General features: G+C 30.3%; 1 protein-coding gene across 6 annotated transcripts in view; it reads left to right on the top strand.

Annotated features, from left to right (window-relative positions):
• krz (beta-arrestin protein kurtz) overlaps positions 1 to 21,858 on the top strand; it is a 78,793-nt gene that overhangs the window by 27,282 nt on the left and 29,653 nt on the right. For all 6 annotated transcript variants that reach the window (XM_080178546.1, XM_080178548.1, XM_080178547.1 and 3 more), the window contains exons 7-9: positions 213 to 280; positions 14,785 to 14,829; positions 15,193 to 15,300. In XM_080178546.1, coding sequence (XP_080034672.1) covers positions 213 to 280; positions 14,785 to 14,829; positions 15,193 to 15,300 — 221 coding nt within the window. The remainder of the gene's footprint in view (positions 1 to 212; positions 281 to 14,784; positions 14,830 to 15,192; positions 15,301 to 21,858) is intronic.

Raw genomic sequence — 21,858 nt, 5'->3', positions numbered from 1 at the left:
GCTTTTTTAGTGCCTATAAAAATGACGTCACACTTGCCTACCATTGTTATATTAAAATATATACTGACCTGCTATTGGTGGTGGTTTAGTCTGTGTATTGGCCTATCATTGGTCATTAATATATTGTATAACGTCTTTAATGTCATAAAGAGCTTCAGACAGACAAATATTGACATGAGGTAATGATTTTAAAATTTGATGATGTGACCAGGCGTATGTCGGAGAGTCAACAGAAGATAAACCACACAAAAGAAACTCTGTCAGATTAGCTATTAGAAAGGTAAGTTAAATAGATGTAAAAGGTCTAGATGATCTGTCCCTAAATTGGACCAATTAGAACAGTGTGTAAAATAATTTGCTTGTGGAAATAAAATCCTCTAAAAATATCCAAGCTCCCACTAAGGTTTAATTAAATAAGACTAAATATAGAGCATAAAGGGCTTAACCGCTCGTCATATGAGAAATTAGAAAGAAAATATTGTTTAATAAAATTATATAATACTTCCCTGAAAAATGTACATAATGTTCAAATATAATCTTGTAAGAAATGTATACTAACATCCTTTACCTTATTATACAGGATATTAACAAGGATATATTACAAGTTATGTACAATGTACATTAGTAGCGCAACAAAAATTAAGAAACACCACAATAAACTTGAAAATAAACGTTTAGTATATTTGAATTCACAAGAGCGGCCAAAAATTAGGTGAATCTACACAAAAAAGGTGGCTAACATGAAAAATAAAGATTAACATTTGTCTGGCGAAATTTTATAACATACACATTGCACAATATGTTCACATTCTTTTAGAAATCTATAAAAGAAAAATTATATACCATTCTTTTATAGATTGAGATAATTTTAGTTTTATTAAATTAAGGACATACTGTCAGACACTAGATTTAGAGCAGTTGTGCTATTTTGCTAGAAATAATTTTAGCAGAATAACTGTATATTCTTATCAATTTTCATTTACATCAAGAATATTTACATCCAATATTAACTTTATTTAATATTTTCATAGTTTAATCAACTATTCCTTATATAAAAGTATTAGGATGTATGTATATGTTTGTAGCAAAGGATCTCACTAAGCTATACAAATTTTGATTGGTCCACGGAAGGTTTACAACCATTTTTGGTTAGGTTAACTTCTAAAGGAAAACGTGCATAGAAAAAATACCTACCTCTCTCTAAAAAGGGTTTTTAAAAGAATAAAACTGAAAGTTAAGGGTTGTCTAAAACAATGAATTTGATATGGTTTGGTTAAAGATACAAAAAAATATACTGGATTAATATATATTTGCAAATGCATATATTGAATACGATTATTAAGAGAGTCTTATCTTGTAATGTCTTATTCCTATATCCCCCTGATTGTTATATTTGATGCAAAAATATATAATATTACATATTGCTTCAATATCTATACTTGTGTGTGTGTGCAACAAACTCCGCAAAAAATAGCATTTTCGCAAAATATATAATATTACATATTGCTTCAATATCCATACTTGTGTGCGTGTGCAACCAACTTCGCAAAATATTGCATATTCGCAAAAAAAAACAATAGCAAGTAATCTAGAGGTACATAAACAGATCTATAGTATAGATGTATATACAGACAACTACCTCCCTTCATTTTTCAAAGACCTCTTTCGTCTGCTTCTATATTATTTTCTGCAACTTGGCTGTGTTAATATAAGCGATACCATTGGTGGTTGCGATGGGGAGATACAGTTATTTAATCCTTTCTCCCTCTAGAGTTTTATTCTAATGGTACATACGTATAGAAAAGTAACATGATGTCTATCTGTTTGTCTATAGCTTAAGTGATCATTAACTGCTAGACCGTTATATGGTACTCCTTTACTGTAAATCTCCTTATAGGACATGGGAAGGTCTATATATTTATATTTTGGGGTTGGATGAGGGCACCTTAACACTCTTCCTTGATAAATCACCCTCAGAAAGAACCCTTCCTCATAAAACCATAAAAAATGCAAATGCATACCATTTCGAATACAATATTATATCAAGTACAAGAACCATAGATTGATATATTAGAATATATATGTTTCAGAAAAAAATCGCTTATTTTTGTAATTTTAATAGATGAGCAATATTAAACTTTATTGTTGATCTATTTTCTTATTAGTCTATGGAAAATGAAATTATTATAAATTTTATTAAAAAACATTTTTATTGCATAAATAATAGGAAATCGTTTATTTTAAAAGAATTTGCATTTTTTAATATTTAATACAAAAATGTTCAAAATTGTGTACAGCAAACCAGTTTTTAGGATCTAAAAGTCTATATTTGGAAGCAACAGCTGACCAATAAAGCAGTCTACGTACTCGTCTACTACAAGAAAGAGGCTTAGTACTCAAAGAGCTAGAGTTTTAATTTAGTAATAGTCACAGTAGTCTAACTAGGAAAGCAAATAAAGTTGTGTAATTTTAAACAGTTCTCAATAACGTTATATAGAACCAGTTGCGTTTTTGAAGTTTAAGTTACTTATGGTTCTTGATGCTCAGTTGAAATCTTAGTTTATCTATTGTATAGTACTCAAGCTCTTGGAAATATATTTGTGGTATTTTAAGAAAAAAAGAATGACCTTACTTGTCGTTCCTTAATTTTTAAAGTATTTCTATATATATCATATTATAAAACAAAGTTGATGACCTTCATTGTTGTTTCTTTATTTTATAATATTTCCTTGGGTTATTTTGTATGCCTAACATTACTACTTAAGGTTCTAATAAGTGAAATGGATACAGCAACGTCTAATCTAATCAGCCCTGAAGTGAACAATATTTGGTAAGTTATTATATTGCTATATATTTATAAAGTTAAAGGTTGATTAATTAGATTATTTCCATTGAAGTGAATACTAAATAATACTCAATATTATTTAGTATAATCCTATTTCTTTATTTAAGCAATGGGACAGTTAAAGTAACTTAAAACTCAGTTTTAAGACAAGTTGATTAGATTTAAGAGAAAATTCGCCCCACTGTGATTTGGGGAATTTAGGGTTAAAACCACGTTCGTCAGAATTTAGGGTCAAATTTAGTTCACACACTGAGTAAATCAGTGAAAAGTAAAATATTTATATTTTTTTTAGTTCAACATTGAGTTAGAACGAGTTCAAATCAGGAGTTTGATTGAAATATTATATTATTTAATTTGCACCTATTCTCATATTTAAAATCATTGTTTATTGTTATTTTGTTATTAATGTGAATATATTTTTTAAATGAAATTAGTCTTGTTTTGTATATTGTTTTGTCTTTCTCTATTTAAGCTAGGGCTAAGCAAAAAAAATTCCAAAACAATATATATACTAGCGGCTACGCCCCCTAGAGGCCTCTATTGGCACTTAAATTGTTTTTTTTTATTTCTCTTGGGAGGGTAGTGGTACCCTCCACCAAAATAGATATAAACCTTCCTGGGACCTATGAGAAGATACCCTGTTAAGGAGAACCCGATCAGTTCAGCAGTTAGCGAGATCCTTTGGTACAAACATACAGACAGACATCGTTCTACTTTGTATTATAGATATATATTTAGAATATTTAATCAATGTTTTTTCTCTTACAAAATGAATTCTTGGATAAACACACAAATACTTTATAACTGAACCTGGGTAACCTTTAGAATAAGATTATATCACGAAGGATTATTTTAGTTCACCCAGACCATAACTTTCTTAATTATGTGGACAATCGCTAAGAAGAAAACAATCCTTTAATTGCACGACATTTGTCTTGAATTAGTAACTATGCAGGGTTATGCGTCTTTTCTACTTATAATAAGGAAAATACACATTTACAGACATATAAACGCACACACACACACACACACACACACACATACTCGCATACTAAACTGGATAACCTTTAGAATAAGATTTTATCACGAGGGGTTATTTTGGTTCATTCACCCAGACCATAACTTTCTTAATTATAAACAACCCTTTAATTGCACGACATTTGTCTTGAATTAGTAACTATGCTGGGTTATGCGTCTTTTCTACTTATAATAAGGAAAATACACATAGCCATACACATACATACATAAACACACACATATACACATACTCGCAGAATAAACCTGGATAACCTTTAGAATAAGATTTTATCATGAGGGATTATTTTGGTTCACCCCGACCATAACTTTCTTAATTATGTGGACAATCGCTAATTAAAAAAAAACAACCTTTTAATTGCACAACATTTGTCTTGAATTAGTAACTGTGCAGGGTTATGCGTCTTTTCTGCTTATAATAAGGAAAATACACATATAGGCACACACACACACACATACTCGCAGACTAAACCTGGATAACCTTTAGAATAAGATTATATCACGAGGTATATATTCGTTCACCCAGACCATAACTTTCTTAATTATAAACAACCCTTTAATTGCACGACATTTGTCTTGAATTAGTAACTATGCAGGGTTATGCGTCTTTTCTGTTTATAATAAGGAAAATACACATATCTACAGGGTGTCCCACGTAAACTGTTTTTTTTGAAACACTTATTACTCCTTTAATATTTGAGCTATCTTAGTAAAATAAAAAGTATTTGGCAGCCTACTACTGACCATTTAATGATATAGTGATGAAAAATCCGCAAAAATAACAGAAAAAAATCTACAAGGTAATACATAACAGGCTGATTTTAGTGAATATAAGACTAATCCACCAAAAAAATATGCCTTCGTTAACTTTAAAAGCAGCTGGTGGTCAAACGTTGGATCAAAAAGACTTACTCAGGACATTATAAGAACTGGCATTGTAGTCTAATTTAAAAATCTGGTATATTTCAGGTTCTTGCGTGCATTTGAAGCGAGCTCACATGAAAAATTAACAAAGAAGACCAATATTATGCCTATTTTTACATATTGTTCACTTATATTACACTTCAGAATCTTGAATATTGAGAATTTCTGATATGCCATGTCAAGCCTGTTCAATTTTTGTGCTTAGAAAGTCTAAGCGACCAGCCGTTTGGACCCTAACTAATCTTAAACTTCACAAAGCAAATATTTTCTTGTGGGTTAGTCTAAATTCAATAAAATGAACCTCTTATGTAATACCTCGTAGTTTTTTTCCTGTTTATTTTGTGGATTTTTCATCATTACACCATAAAATGGTCAGTAGTAGACTGCCAAATACTTTTTATTTTACTAAGATAGCTCAAATATTAAGGGAGTAATAAGCGTTTCAAAAAAAACAGTTTACGAGGGACACCCTGTATATACAAACACACACACACACATACTCGCATACTAAACTGGATAACCTTTAGAATAAGATTTTATCACGAGGGGTTATTTTGGTTCACTCAGACTACAGCTTTCTGAATTATAAGTACAAGAGTAAAGAAGAAAACCAACCTTTTAATTGCAAGTAATTTGTCTTGAAGAAGTAACTCTGCTGGGTTATGTGTCTTTTCTACTTATAATAATATATATAAATACACATATAGACACACACACACACACACACATACTCGCAGATTAAACCTGGATAACCTTTAGAATAAAAGATTGTATCACGAGATTCAATGTTGGTTCACCCAGACCATAACTTTCTTATTTATGTGGACAATCGTTAATAAAAAAACAACCCTTTAATTGCAAGACATTTGTCTTGAAGGATAATGAATTTTGTCTGTCAATGGCCATGGCATTTCCTACTTGTAGGAAAAAGAAAATACATTCACACACACAAACAAACAACATACGTACAATGTTATTTACCCACTTATTCCTGTTTAAGACGCGCATAACAAGTCCCTATCAAAAGTCTTTTTACAGAAGAGTTACTTCCTATTTTTGACTCCCAAGTTTATTGTGCCGTAATAATTAAGGCGTCTCTAGAATTAGTTAGGGAGGGAGGTGACATTGGACATATAAAACACTGATACCCAAAGTTTTAAATCCCGTTATCTTACTAGTTGGCTTTAAAAGTTTGGGTACTACTACTAATATTGAAGTGTGGTTTGTTCTGAACTGAAAGTGTTTAAACTTTTCAACCAATTTTTTTATCAAAAGAAAAGGGTAATTTTGTTTAACATTATTGGGAAATATACATTGTCTTATCCCTTAATACCCCTGAGAAATAGTCCAATATGATGATATGAATATAATACTTCCTATATTCCTCTCTATAGACTGAAGATAATATAAATAAACATGAAGATATAATCCTTATTAATGGCACACTATGCATGTTAAGTAGGGGGTGGTTTAACTTTGAGAATTACAATTCTTTAAGCATAAATATACAGGATTCTCTATGATTTTTGTCTGCTGTTAAAGATCTCTAAAAGCACATAAGATAGAAGCCAATACGAGTCACTTTAAAGTAAACATTTCCCCCAAAATGATTTTCTATAAGGTCGTAAGGTGTTACACTTTTCTTGGATAAAACTCTCAACTTTATAAACATATCTTCCTACTTATGCTTTTTTTTGGTTTATTTTTATTTTACTCTGAAAAATGTGCAAAAATAAAACATATTTATTTTCGTAATGCAAAATTTTATCTCTTGCAAAGATGAAAGAAAAATGTAAATCTTTTGAAAATATGATAATGCAAAATTTAAATATATATTTCCAAAGTAGCACTTATACTACGTTTTATTTTTTTAAAACAAATATTTTTCAAATACAGTTCACGGTAAAATATTCTTAGTTACCAGGAATATTTTACAGTCAACTGCAGTTGATCCAAAAATATTATACTAAAATTCATAAATTGCTTGCAGTAATATTAAATGTTTTTGTATTTTGAAGTTGTTTTCTTTTCTTTTTTGATTGAAACAAAAAATATTGTATACCAACAGTAGAGTTCTTGAATAGGATATATTATTAGAGTTGGTTCTTTCTCATGACATTGACAAGCCATGAAGTTTAATGGAGCTTTAGTTTGGATTTTAAATAATTTCCTGTTAAACTGATATCGGTTGTTAATTGCTTCGCGTGTGAATTAAAATGAAAAATTTAAACCAGTTTTGTTAGACCAGACCGGCCCAGGGCCCGGGCTAAATGGTTATAATTTTTTTTATTATTTGTGGAAAATTGATTGTTATACTACCTATGCTATATATGATTTTCCATAATGTTTAATCTCCTCCAGGGAAGGAGGGGAAAATGGTCTGTTTTACTGCCCAATTATAGTTGCCAAACTTTTGTAGTCTTCATTTCTTATTCGCTAGCATAAAAACCTTGGGTACTTTTACTATATTTTAATAAGTTGATTTGCTAAGTTGAATGTCCAAAAGTTTCAAACAATTGTCTTATCCATTATATCCCTGTTAATCCTCTATAAGGATGTTGTTTAAATTCTTTGAATCTACAAAACTTATTTCCCGTTAAGCGTAAAAACTTTATGACTAAATTGATTTCTTTTGAAACACTCTTTTCTATAAAAATTATTAGGTAGAAGCGAAACTACTCTATGTAGGACAGTGTCTGTTCTTAGTAATACTGCTATTTCTCTCTCTATCTTCCTACTTCTCTCTCTTTTATTCTTTCCCGTTGTCTCTTTCCTTTACCTACCTATATCTCTTTCTTTAACCATTTCTCACTCTTCTCTCTTTCTCTCTCTCCCTTCTTCTATTTTCTCTCCCCTTCTTTTCTTCTCCCTCCTCTAAATATAGACTTTTGTTTTATAAAGCTTTGCTACTATTTCATGTAATGGTCCTTGTTTTTAATGATTTAATTTTGCTTATAAGTACATATTTTCAGTAATGTCTATGAATATTTTGAACTGGACAGGGAATTACAGATAGGCAAATGCAAGTTATTTTCAACTTCCATATATAATATAAGATTAAGGGGAGCATATCAAATGCTTTGTTTAAATCAAACTGACATAAAATAATTAAAATAGGGTAACATTCCCCTGGCGTTAAATAGGGAATACAAAGTAATAACTATTTAACCTTAAATCAGACATTATTAACCCTCGGCATGATGTTCAAGACTGGAATGTATCGAGTCATACGTAAGACAATAAAAACAGTATCTAATATTGCTATGTCTCTTTGACACTAATAGGGAAAGTAGGGAGAATGCCTTGGCTTGCAAACAAACTACAACTCATTAAAATTCACAGTTAGGACTTGCAGATGAAAATCGAGCAATCAAAGGGTTGGTTGTCTGTCGGTTATTGTTACGTAACCTAATATACAATTACATGGTTTTTAAAGCAAAATAATTTGTAACATATGTAAATGCATTCAATAATGTTTTTAAAAAGAATTTTAAACCGAAGTAAACAAAATTTATGTGATGTTTCATAATATCTATTTTATCTAAGCTTCCTGCCTTTACCAGAACCCTAGACCTTGTCTACAGTGTTCATACTACACAACCAAATTTTTCACTTTTGTGTAATTTTTTTATGTGATAAATAAGAAATCTTTGTGTGCTTATTTCTAACAATAAGTTAGTTGAATTATTTTGTTTTTGCTGTTTTCAGAAAACATTTTCTGACTGTTTCTGTCAGGTTTCAAAGAATTTGTCAAAAATTCTATATCTCTCTTTTAATGGATATATTATTACTTGGATCTTACACCAGATTTTTATGACCTCTAATAAAGTAAACCTTGCAGTGGGCTAAAATAATGATTCCCCTTTCAATCCTCTTTACCCCATTCTAACCCCATCTACTGGATGAAGGAACTAAATATTAAGCGAGTTCCATGTTAGCAAGCTAAATTGACAAAAAAATTACCCTGTAATAATATCCACATAAATTCTACATCCATTTATCTTTTAAGAGTATAGGTAATCTCTTTTTCAAGTATTTTTATATGGAAAGTTTTTTTTTATTTCAACTTAAATTTCCCATCGATTTTAAACTTAAAATTATTACTCCTTTAGATATTTTAATTATCAAATAAAAATGATAATATCAAATTTGAAAAATTATGATGTGAATAAAATAATCCAGACTTAAATATTTGAAGATTTTACATTTCAAAGGAATTATTAAAAAAGAAATTTTATGAAATTTTCTCTATTTCATTTTTCAAATGTCAGAAATATGAAAATTATGAGATAGAAATAATATTATAATTTAATTCGCGAATATGTTAGCGATTTAAATCTATTTGGATCATTTAGTGTTTATGTTTTTGTATTTTGTGCGATGTTGATATTAAATATCGTGCAGAAGTGAAAGCCCACCTATTAAAATACATAATATAAACACAGCATGAGAATATATGTATGCTCTTAACTGGGACAGAGATATTGCTCCTGTTGAAAAACTGCTTTTTCTTTACCTTTTGAATTATTACCTTTTAGAATAAACGGTTTGAAATATTCTAAATAAATTCAAATAATTTCAAAGGAAAAGATTAGAGGGAAAAAAATTATTCTTCTATGAATCTATGTATATTAAAAAACAGCTAGGATAGATAGATTAAAAGAAATTATGTTAATGACTCCATCCAGTCAGGCCTAACTATTCTAACAATCAATTCTACAAAAAATCACGAAACCTTTGGAAGTAAAGTTGGGGTTATATCTTGTTTTTATGAAACTGAAGAGGGGTGGGTAAGAAGAAGAGGATAAGGGGAAGAGGGTTGTGGGGAAATTTTCCTTTAGAATTCTTTGTCAGAATCACATTACATTTTCCCTGCATCCAGTATTATGTATGTATATATTATGTAATATATACCAACTAATGTGTTTAGACTAAAGTAATTGAGTAATGATAGATTGTTTATCCCATTCTTTATCCTTATTTCTCGAATTTTGGTTTTATATGTTGGGGAAAAATCAGATATATAGCACTGGAATATAAAATAATTTGGTTGATTTACAGTAAATCTACAAATGTTGATAAATAAAAAAACATTCCTTTAGTAGATTAAAATCATTTGTTATAAATTTTGGCACTTCTAGTTTGCAACACCCAATAAAGATCTACATCAAAGCCAACGATTGACAAAATGTTCTTGGAAATCTTTGCATACCAGTGTAATTTACAGTCCATGTCGTCTTCCTTCCTGATTACAAATACAAGGGGCGATTCGTCGTATTTTTAAAATGGCTTTTTATAGGTTAGGTTATATTGGGTTAGGTGATTGCCCCACATGGTCAGGCAATTGGCCCCGCAGGGGCTAGAAATAGGAGAAAAGCTACTGTGAAAAATACGAAGAATCGCCTCTTAAGGTGCGTTGCCACAGAAAGGGACTATACCCTACCTTTCCACTACAAACGTTTGTTTTTAATATTATCTTTAATTTCAATCTGGCCTATTATTTAGATCAGTCTACTTACATGGTCTGTTGTAATGTAGAGATAGGTTAATTGGATACAACTGTCCAGGTCTTTTAAAAAAGGGGAGTTAGATTGTTCTAAAATCTCGTTGTGAGTTTTAAGGCTTAAAAAAATGTAGTAGAACGATAATTTTCCTTAAACATGTATATTTCTTATTAAAAAGAACTATAGACAAAAATATTAGTGAAAAATATTTAGTGAATATTATCGTTCTACTACTGTTTTTAATTCTTAAAACTCACAACTTAACGGAATTTTAGCACAACTTACCTCCCCCTTTCTTCGCTAGATTTTTAAAAAAAATAGGGGTTAAAATGAACAAAAATAAAAAGGAACAAATTTTTTCTTCCATATTTTGCTATCCCTTTGGCTTTATCTATGACTTATATATTAATGTGAATATAAATATATACATTATGGGTAGGTGCTTCATCATTCTTAACTTTACCAGAAAAACATTTACCTTCAAGGATTTTTTTTCTTTCAAAAGTTTTGGTTGTTTTTAAAGAAATTTGTCTTTAATAAGTCTAATTACTATAAAAAAAAGTGTATTTATTTTGACTATTTTGGTAGTGCCTAATTGATTGCTATTTATTTTAAAAACAAATGATATATGTGATGGTATTCTTGTAACTTATGCTTTCAACCAAACTTGTTAAATGCACTTCATGCAATTATCACTTTCATTAAATTGTTCAAAATCTTTTTTTTTTGAGAGAAAGTCATTTGTCTAAAGTTTAATCATTAAGACATACCAACTAAGTAAATCATGAAATAGATGTTTTTTTCTAAATGTGTAACACATAAAATTATAACTTGTCAAACATGTTTATGTTGGGGATATGTTTATTTTCTTTAGGCATGAATCTAGGAGATTAGGTTTTTATGAAATAACAAAAAATATATCTATAAGGTGTATAAGGAAAGGTCCACAGTTAGTGGAATAGTGGTGGGCAAAATAGTTGTTCCAATGAGAAAAACCCTTGAAATAAAAAACTTTCTAATATGGTTTCGAAATCAATTGATATCCGCTGGATTATAACTGGTTCTCAGTTATACTGAATTTGTATTGTATTACAGACAATTTTTCACAAATATTTAAAAAAATCATAAAACCAATACCAGCTTTTTTAGCCCAGGCTTTTGACCCCTCAGGGTTAACAAAACTGGATATAATCTTTTAATTTTAATACCCGCGGAATGCTGTTTAAAAACATCCATTTCCCACTGATTTTGGCTATCTTGAATAACAACTAGCTGTATTGTATAAACAGATTAGATGACAGGAAAGAGAGAAAAAAACTAGGCGAGATGATGTAAATATTATTAGCAATGTAGCAAGGCTACAACTTAATTAATATGTCAGAAATACATTCATTGAAGATCATTCATTTGATATTAAAATGGAAAAAGATTATGATCAAGAAAATCTCAATCATATTAAATAAAGATGTTAATATTTTTGATACAAAGTTTCAACTTAAAAGGCACTAAAACACTTTCTTTTAATCAAAGAAAATAGATTTTTAGAGTTTCTCCAAGTCTTAAAAATCCAAATTTTACACTTTCATAGGCCTGTAAATAATTAAATTAATTTTCTTTCTTAATTTGTCGTCTTGTACATTGTATTTCAATACAAGTATAAAGAAAACAAAAAATATTAGTTGGTTAATGATTAATTTACCTGATTTTTGAAATCTACACTAAAAATTATTTCTTGTGTACTTTTTGGCTATTATTTCTTATGAACCTATCCAGATTGAAATAGATAGAATGATTCTAAAATGTCTAAATTAGTTCATAAATGTTAGTTGTAAGTAATAAAATATCTAAAATGCTTGAAAAGAAACATAAAATTAGAAAATAACATCAAAATATTAATCTGTCATAGCCAGATTTTAATTTATTTCATATCCTTTCTCACTTAACTTTTAATCAAAGTAAAAGATATATAATTTTGAAGTAATTCTAGTCTAAAACCTGGGTCTGTCTGTACGTCATTCTGTCAGGAAAGCTAAGAGAATTGACTATTTCTTCCGTTATTAGTACAATGTTTATCAACAAATTTAAAAGATAAATTGTTCCAAAAATAGCATTAAGATCAGTTTCAATATCTGGCTAAAAAAAGAACATTTGACAATTACTTTAACTAACATGATATAATAATTCTTCTATTGTAAGTTTTGGAATGGCAATTTTTAGGAAGATTAGACACTGTATTATAATCTACATTGTCAAGTCTCAAAATATACAAATAGGTTTGTGACCGATTTACATGGTTAGATTTTTTGTATTTTGTCCTCCTTAAAAGGCCAGAAATGTAAAAAAAAAGATTGGTTTAGATAGGAACTATAAATCACAAAGGCATCGATATGGAAGAATAAAATAGATTCTAGAGCGTAGAATGGAATAGATTATATGTAATCCTTTTTTGTTACAATTTTGCTCTTATATTTAAAATTTTTGTTCAAAAAATAGTAAAATATCAATGCTTCAAATTACACAATAACATGTACCTTTTATACATTTTTAAATTATTATGTTGAATTTGAATTTTTAAATTAAAGTGTATTAACCTTATTTGGTTTTAATATGTACTAAAATTCAAAGAATAAACGTAATTAAAAATTGATATTCTAACTGAATTAATTCTAACATCCCCCACCACCACTTTCCTGTTCAATATTGATTTGTGTTTCTAGATACTTATATGGAAGGTACTTTAATATGTAGAATATTTAGATAATCTAATTAGCATTCACATGTACTTTTTATATATAATATTATCTATGCAAACATTAATTACAAGCAGAGCTTCTCTATAAGTAGTGTATGTCTGTATGTTAGTAAACATTGGAAAATAGCTATCAATTCCCTCTCAATACAATTAGAGGTTAAAATCGTTTGGGCACTCAACTTAATAAACCAACCAATCAAAGTTCAACAAAAGTTCCCTAAGTTGTTAGGGTAATGAATTAAAAAAACGGGGCATGGTCCCTTTCGTAACATCGCACCTTATGGGGCGATTCTTCGTATTTTTCACATTAGCTTTTCTCCTATTTCTAGCCCCTGCGGGGGGCTATAATCCTGCGGGACCAATTACCTAACCCTGTAGGGCAATCACCTAACCCAATATAACCTAACCTAACCTAAAATAACCTATAAAAAAAGATTTTAAAACTACGACGAAAGGGACTATTCCCAAAAAACGTCACTATAAAACTTTGGGGACTAGTGTAATAAACAGCCCTATCTCCCCCCTCTTACTGAGAAAACAGATCTCTGCACATAGACAAACACACACACATTTAATATTAATATTTTAACATATTTTTTTTTTAATTTATGCAGCACAAAGAATCTGTATGTTTTAACCTTTCAAAAACTTTTTCTGAAAATAAATCATCATTGAATTCATCAAATTCAAGGAAAAAAAGTATGGTTCTATTTATTGGATAAATCTAATTATCTTCTGACTTTAATTCAGATGTACTTTTAGTTCTACAGGGCCTTTCTGACAAATTATAGAGTAGTAAAGCTTTTGGTAAAAATAAAGTAAAACTGCATTAAATAATGAAATCTTAATGATTTTAATGCATAAATAGTAATGACCTGATCATTACATGAATCACAATAAAAGTTTAATTTGGAGGCAAATTATTTTTTACTGATTTTTTGAAAGACCCTGTATGATATTTATCTATTTTGTTGCTATCATTAATCCAATATTATATGTGTATGCAGGGATTTAGAGGATAAGGGTCTGAAATTGATTTAAGACCAAAATTTTACACATAAGAAATTAGGAGGTGGAGTTACACCAGATTATCATATTCTAAACTGAAACTTTTAGCTGGCTCAAATAACAATCCAACCCGTTTACCCCAAGCCTTCCTCTCTTGCTGTGGATGAACGAACTGACCAATAAATGATGTCTTTGGTAGCAACTTAAATTGATGACAATTTTCATTGAGGGGGATATCATTGTCCCTATCTCCTATTCCTGTCTCTATGTGTGTGAATCAATGTTTTCATACTATCATCAAGGATAACTTAGAATAAACAAACATGCTAACGCTTCTCAATAAATAAATATATAGTACACACAGGGATAGTTATGATAATTATATACGTCTGGTCAAACATACGCAATTTTATTCAATTTGGAACAAGTTGCAGCCAAAAAAAACGAAAATTGCCCTAAAATTGAAGAAAAGTAATGTATAAGTAGTTAAAAAGTCCCTAGTATAATAACTACATAAAAAAGAATTAATCTCAATTCTAATTGTACACCTATCATTTAGCGTAGGGAAGGAAGTAAAATACTATTCTTGGACTAGTTTAACTTCCCTAAATCGACAAATTAATCGTTTATAGTTTGCGAGATATTAATGACATGCAATAAAAACCTTCATAAAATGATCAATGCTTGATGTATGTCTTAAACAATTTTTTTTTCAGGTTATGTACGCGCCCAACAAGCCTGGAGAACAGCCAAGTGTCGAGGTGAGATAATGCTTAATTTTCATTGGTTATTTAAGTCCTGCCCTTTTCTAATTTGCTAAAACCAATTGTAACTTAATTCTTATTGGTTACTTAAAATTGTTCCTCGTTTCTTAATATTTATTTATTGCTTGTTTTCATTGGTTATTGATACAAATTCTTTTCTCTTATTGATTGCTTTCATAAGCTTAAAGATGAAAACGAATATAACTAATAAAAAAAAAGGTTTATAATTCATAATTTCGCTTGTTAAAAAACTAAGCAGACTTTTAATAAGTTTTGATTGGATAATAAAAACTAGCATTATCCCTAAAATCCCTAACATTCGTTTACATTTCATTAGCCAATAATTTTATATTTATGTAGGTATCCAAAGAGTTCATGATGTCCCCCAACAAATTACACTTGGAGTGCTCTCTCGACAAAGAGTTATACTATCACGGAGAAACTATTTCAGTTAATGTACACATACAAGTAAGTAGATGTTTTTTTTACCAGCGGAATTAGGGGGAATGTTAGCGTGGAGGTTTCGGGTTCGAGTCTTGGAACACGCCGCTTCATATTAATAATGTTAAAAATGAACCAAGTGTTGCTTTGTCAGGCACGTTTCACTAATTGTAAGAGTTGAGAGAATGTTTTGTGTAACTCATCACCACACACAAACTTCCAGACAAAGGTCGTGCAGTCGAAGAGTTTGTTGTCAGTGTACGTTGCTAATCAATAAGCATCTACTCTCTAACTTACTTGTTCCGTCGGTCTAACTTTAAAACTTTAATGGCCATCAAATTAGACAATATCATTCAGTAGATAAATAGAAAATAGTTAGAATTTACAATATAATCTAGACTATATGTGCCTTTTTCATTTCTTTTGATGCAATCGATGTTCTATGAAGATTATTTTTATTGTTTTCGGTTCATAAAATTTTCTCTTTACTTTCCAAGGTGTGCGTTTACTTCCGTATACCTATTGTTTTATTTTTGCAAACATGTACTATTGCAAATTAACTATTGGGGTCATGCAAAGGGCTATTGACTTGATGTAAGGGCGAGAGAATCTAAAAGAGATCCCGTAAAACAAAGGGTTTTGTACTTTTAGAAACAACCAAGAAAGCTAAAAATTTGATATATAGCCTCCTTTAAACATGGATATTTGGGGGGTAGATAAAAAGTTCATCTTTACCGTGAAGCGTTGCCCCCCCCCCCCCCTTCCAAATGAGCTGAAATTACCAAATATTTTTCGAATTAATTCAGTTGTTGATTACAGCTTATATTGACCGCTAAAATACCGCAATTTATTACCATTTTTAGCCATTTATTTAATACTTTGAAAATCTAAAAGAAACATTACAATATTTGTATTTATTTCAATTGAGGTTTCTAATACCTGTTTATGGAAAGCTTTGTATGTATTTTTCAGCTGTCTATGCTGTTTCTATTTATACTAGAAATATTGTTTACTGGATCTCTGAATAGCTCCCCCCCCCCCTTTGTGGATATTTTGTTACAAGTGCGGAAATAAATTCACACCAGATTCTCTCAACATGAAAAGGATATGAGAAGAAGTGTTTTATCTATTTGTCAAATAGGTAGGCTTTTGGGCCTATTGACAAATACTTTAGATGATTTTTTTTATCCTTCATTTTATTTATATTCGAACAAAAAACACGTTAGCACAAGAAATAGACCCTTTACTTCCCCCCCCCTCCCCCCAAAAAATCATACTTTCCTTTTTTAAAAATAAGATAAAATATGGGGTGGTCGACTTCCCCCCAACCTACAAGTTTTAGATGCGTTTTTTTAGATGCAATATTTTGTTGTTAATGGTGATTTTTTTATCTTTAGAAAAAAATCGACGAAATGTTATTCAAATTTATTTAAGGTATTGCCACGTCGAAAACATTTACACGAACGAATTCGACATGTATTATTAAAGGTATATGAAAAAAAGGTATTTTTAATAATATTTTACTGTTACCTTTTAAGACGTCCCCTTTACTTCTTACAAAACGTAAAAGGTTTCAGTAAAATATGTTGGAAAAAATGTCAATTTTTGAAAGAAAAAGCGTGAATTGTCCTTTAGAAATTAGATGAAACAGTATTTAATATAATCCAGAGTAATAAGAAACTAAATTAAATTTTTCTTCCTCAAAAGAAATTATTAGATTGTTTCTTTTTAAGCTTAGAAGATGTATTGTTTTGAGAAATTTTTATTAATTCTTGGCAATATTTGGAAAGGGGTGATTATCACATTAAACAACAAACAAATCTAAACTATTACAGTTTACGGTAAAATGTTCCTAGTATCAATAATCTTCAAATCCCTAAAGGCTTCTAGCGGCCAAACAGCTTAACTTACACATTATGAAATTTTTAACCATTTAAAGAAAATCTACAAATTATCGGGAATAACCATTACTCAATAATGCACAATTATCTCGCATCGCACATAAATGCGCGAAAAATATTTATTTTATGCCTGTTTTCTTCAGTCAAGCTTTCATTGTGCATCATTGGATCTTGGCTTCTCCAGATTATGTATAGGGCTTCTCTTGCCGCATATTACGGTGTGGGGATAGGTTTAGCCGTTTGGTAACTATTAGATTTTTTATTAGATCTTAGATTTTTCGAGATAATCGATCCCAGAATCCTTTTACCGTGAACTACACTAGACCCAACAAATCTATCAATTTCTATAAAGGGGTAGTTGCATGAAGTGCATTTAAACTTGAATTTAGTGAACTGCATATTTTTATTCATTTCAATAGTTTAAACTACATCTACCTTAAGGACAAATATTTGAAAGAATTTCAATTTTCTACCAGGTACTTTTAAAAATATTTAAATTGTTGGATATATGCAACATAAATGGCTGTCCTGTTTTCACAAAAAAAACAGCATGATAACTATTTCGGTGGCGCCAAATTAATTGCTATTTATCGCAATACAATATTACATATGTTGGATGGTATTCTTGTAACTTATGCTTACAATCGAACTTGTTAAATACACTTCACGCAACTATCCCTTTTGGGGAAATTTAGTTATATATTGCTCTCGTTTTATATGAATTTTAGACACTTATGAAAAAAAACAAGTATGACAATACTCATTTTTTCATATCAGACACAATTAACCTATTAAACTAACAAGGATGGTTTTGATAGATTGCGGGGGTTTTGACCCTACTTCTGAAATATATCTGGCCAACGCTCGATATCTGGCAAATTACCGGATACCCGGCATTAAAAATCAGCCGGACATTCAGTATTCAGATAGTTTCAATATCCGGTATCCGACCGGATATTGAAATTGGCCGGATATCCAGCCCAGCCATACTAAATATTTGTCTGGACTTGTACTTATACTTGTTAACGTATAGATTTAAAGAGTTTTCAAAGGGGGGAGGCGGATGTGCCACTTTTTGAAACCAAAACTAAAAGTCAAAGGAACTCAACTAAAAAAAGAATTACAGGTCTGAGATTTTGCATGGCAATTGCTTTATAGGGTTACAATATGGAACAGTGAAGAAACGGCGGCGCAACCGCCGAAAACCGCCGAGAAATTGTAAAATAAATTCGGCGGGAAACGGCGGTTTTCGGCGGTTGCGCAGCCGATTCTTCACTGTTCCATATTGTAACCCTATAATGCAACTGCCATGCAAAATCTCAGACCTGTAACTCTTTTTTTTAGTTGAGTTCCTTTGTTGACTTTTAGTTTTGGTTTCATAAAGTGGCACATCCGCCTCCCCCCTTTTAAAGAACTTACCCTCCCACAAATAAAACAAAATTTCTTTGAATATGAAAATGGAATTAAAATCCACTTCACTTGATATCCTAATAAAATATTTATATTTTTTTCTCAAATATTTTTTTAACCTTTACTAACATTCAAGAAACAAAAAATACATGAAGTTTTATAAATAACAAGAAAAATATAATGCAAAGGATTTTTAAGTAAATAATGACTATTTTTAAAATTTCTAAATCAATTTTCGGTACTGCCACCTAAAGTTACTTGTAGGGCACTAAAACTCCCCCCCCCCTTCTCCCTACCCTCCTGTATTAGTAAATAAATCAAAAAATTGGTTAGTTTTTCTTTTCTAAAACCTAACTTCGTCGTGGGTGGCCCAACCCATGGGGGTTTACCCAGTTCCCTATATAACCTAACTTTACCTGAGAAAAAGTACTACAAGAACAACTACTCTCGCCCATTTATTAGTAGCGAAGCTACTCTATAATTCACTATGTCCGTCCGTCCGTCCGTCTGTCCGTCCGTCCGTAATTAATGAATTGGGGGAAACGTGATTTTCTCGGCTCCTATAAAAGATAGAGAGCTGGAATTTTTTGACAACATTCCCATCATTAAGGAGCACAATTAACTATAAAACATCAATGGCGGTCGGACTGCTTTTTAGCAGGTTTTAGGCTATTTTTTATATTTTCTAAATTTTCCCCATATCTTTGGTGTTTATGGTCCGATTTTCAAAATTTTTTAAGTTAAAGATATCAAAATTAAATTTCCCATCATTTGAAGAAAACAAAAATGACGGTCAGACTGCCTTTTTGCAGGTTTTTGGCTATTTTTATATTTTTCACAATTTTCCCCATATCTTTGGTGTTTATGGTCCGATTTTCGAAATTTTTTCAGTTAAAGATATCAAAATTAAATTTCCTGTTGTTTGAAGAAAACAACAATGACAGTCAGACTGCCTTTTTGCAGGTTTTTGGCTATTTTTATATTTTTTACATTTTTACCCATATCTTTGGTGTTTATGGTCCAATTTGAAAAAATTTTCAGTTAAAGATATTAAAATTAAATTTCTGGCGTTTTAAGAAAAGAAACAATGGCAGCCAAAGTACCTTTTAGCAAGTTTTTGGCTATTTTTATATGTTTGACATATTTCCCCATATCTTTTTTGGTCCAATTGGTATTTTTGGTCCAATTTTAAAACTTTTTTGCATGAACAGTTTAAAAATATTTTTTCCCATTGTTATGTGCATCTAGTATGTAATTTATCATACATAATAATACAAGGTTTCGTGTTTATATTCTTCAATAAATCTATTCTTGATTTTAATAAATACACGTTAAATCTACTTCTACGTATTCCCATCCACAATTTTTGTGCTTCGCTACTTATGGATGTTGTCATCCTTGTTTTAATTTATTTTGAAAATAAGGGGGGAGGGGCTTTTATAAGTGCTCAACATGTAACTTTATGTGACATGGGTAATTTTGTGTATCATCATTGGTGATGATTGTACATCAACTTATCGGCAATTGTCTTACCCTTTAGATCCTTCCTAGAAACTAGTTTTGAAAAAGGCTCATTTATAATTAACTGAGGTTTATACCTACAAAAATTTTATATTAAAAGTTGTGTTACTTTTCCCTTTTATTACAGACAAACTAACAACTTAGAATTAAAAAGTGGTTTTACTTACAGAATATGAATTTGGAATTTTCTTAGGAATAAAATATGTTTTCATTTCAAGATATTTTTTAAATAGAATTGTATGAAAGATTTAAGATTTGTAGAATTAGATAAAATTGTAGCTAAAAAACGGAACAAGGATGACAACAACAATAAGGAGCGATGCTAACCATATGCTAAGAAATTATACATATTCTTATGAAAGTCCTAATTACATGTTTAAATGTATTAGACAATTGTTCCTGTGTTGTTAAGGTTTCAAAGTTATACAAAATTGCTATATAAATCTTTACACACAAGTTTTAATTTGAAGAACTTTCATTAAGATCCCTAGAATCAAAATTGAAGCTAACAAGTTCTAAAAGTTCATAAAAAGCTTAGCTTTTAAAAATGTACAGAATTACAAATGACTACAAAGGGGGGGGGGGGGGCGAAAGTGACACTTTTTGAAACCAAAACTAAAAGTCAACAAAGGAACTCAACTAAAAAAAGAGTTACAGGTCTGACATTTTGCATGGCAGTTGCTTTATAGGGGTACAATATGGAACTGTCAAGAAACGGCGGCGCAACCGCCGAAAACCAACGTTTCCTGCCGAAATTTTTTTGGCCTTTTCTCGGCGGTTTTCGGCGGTTGCACCGCCGTTTCTTCACAGTTCCATATTGTACCCCTATAAAGCAACTGCCATGCAAAATGTCAGACCTGTAACTCTTTTTTTAGTTGAGTTCCTTTGACTTTTAGTTTTGGTTTCAAAAAGTGTCACTTTCGCCCCCCCCCCCCCCCCTTAAGCTGTGTGTGTTTTTCCTTGGATAGTCTCTTTTCAACAACGTTGCTGTGTATTATTCCAGAATTATATGTGTTTTGGTATATCTTACTTTAATGTAAAAATAAAAGGTATTTACTAAAGAGATTCCTTTAATGTTTTTCCCGTTTTAGAACAATTGAGAAATAAAGGTATATGGCATCTTAAGAAAGACTATTTTATAATATTATTTGCTGTAATTGTCAATAACGTAGAAATTTATGATAGTTTGAAGGAACTATATAAAACTCTCCAGGTTTAACTGCATAGATGTATATCACTTACAAATACAGTACCTACACAGTCTGGACTTATCGTTATCAACTTATTATTGCTGCTCTAATCATGAATAAAACAGTTCTTTGTTAGAACAAGAGATTCTTGATATTTTAAACTAAGATAATAAAAACTTTTTGTATTTCTAAAAATGTTTTCTCAAACTTTCTTCAGAGACAATTATGAAAGATGCGTGTTTGTTTTTTGTGTGTGTATGTGTGTGTGTGTGTGTGTTTGTAACAGGAATAAAGGTGTTTGCCTTACCTCCAGAGATGGGGTTTTAAAAAATGCCGCGTTTTTTCGACAATTTTTTAGACATTGATTGATTGAACGAAGACGATGGGATTTCAACACAGAGTATACAACTTTAGAATTCAAAATGTTAAAATTATTATTTTAGCCATTTGTTTAATGTCTAATACAATTTAAATCCATTTTCGCTGCATATTTATTAATGCATCTTTTTAGATCTGTATTAGACATTATACAAATGGCTAAATTAATAATTTTAAAATTTTGA

The sequence above is a fragment of the Acartia tonsa genome, chromosome 12 (genome assembly GCF_053477335.1).
Source record: "Acartia tonsa isolate MP-2025a chromosome 12, ASM5347733v1, whole genome shotgun sequence".
Lineage (NCBI taxonomy): Eukaryota > Metazoa > Arthropoda > Copepoda > Calanoida > Acartiidae > Acartia > Acartia tonsa.
Note: the sequence above shows the minus strand (reverse complement) of the source record. Positions and strands in the feature narration are given on the sequence as shown.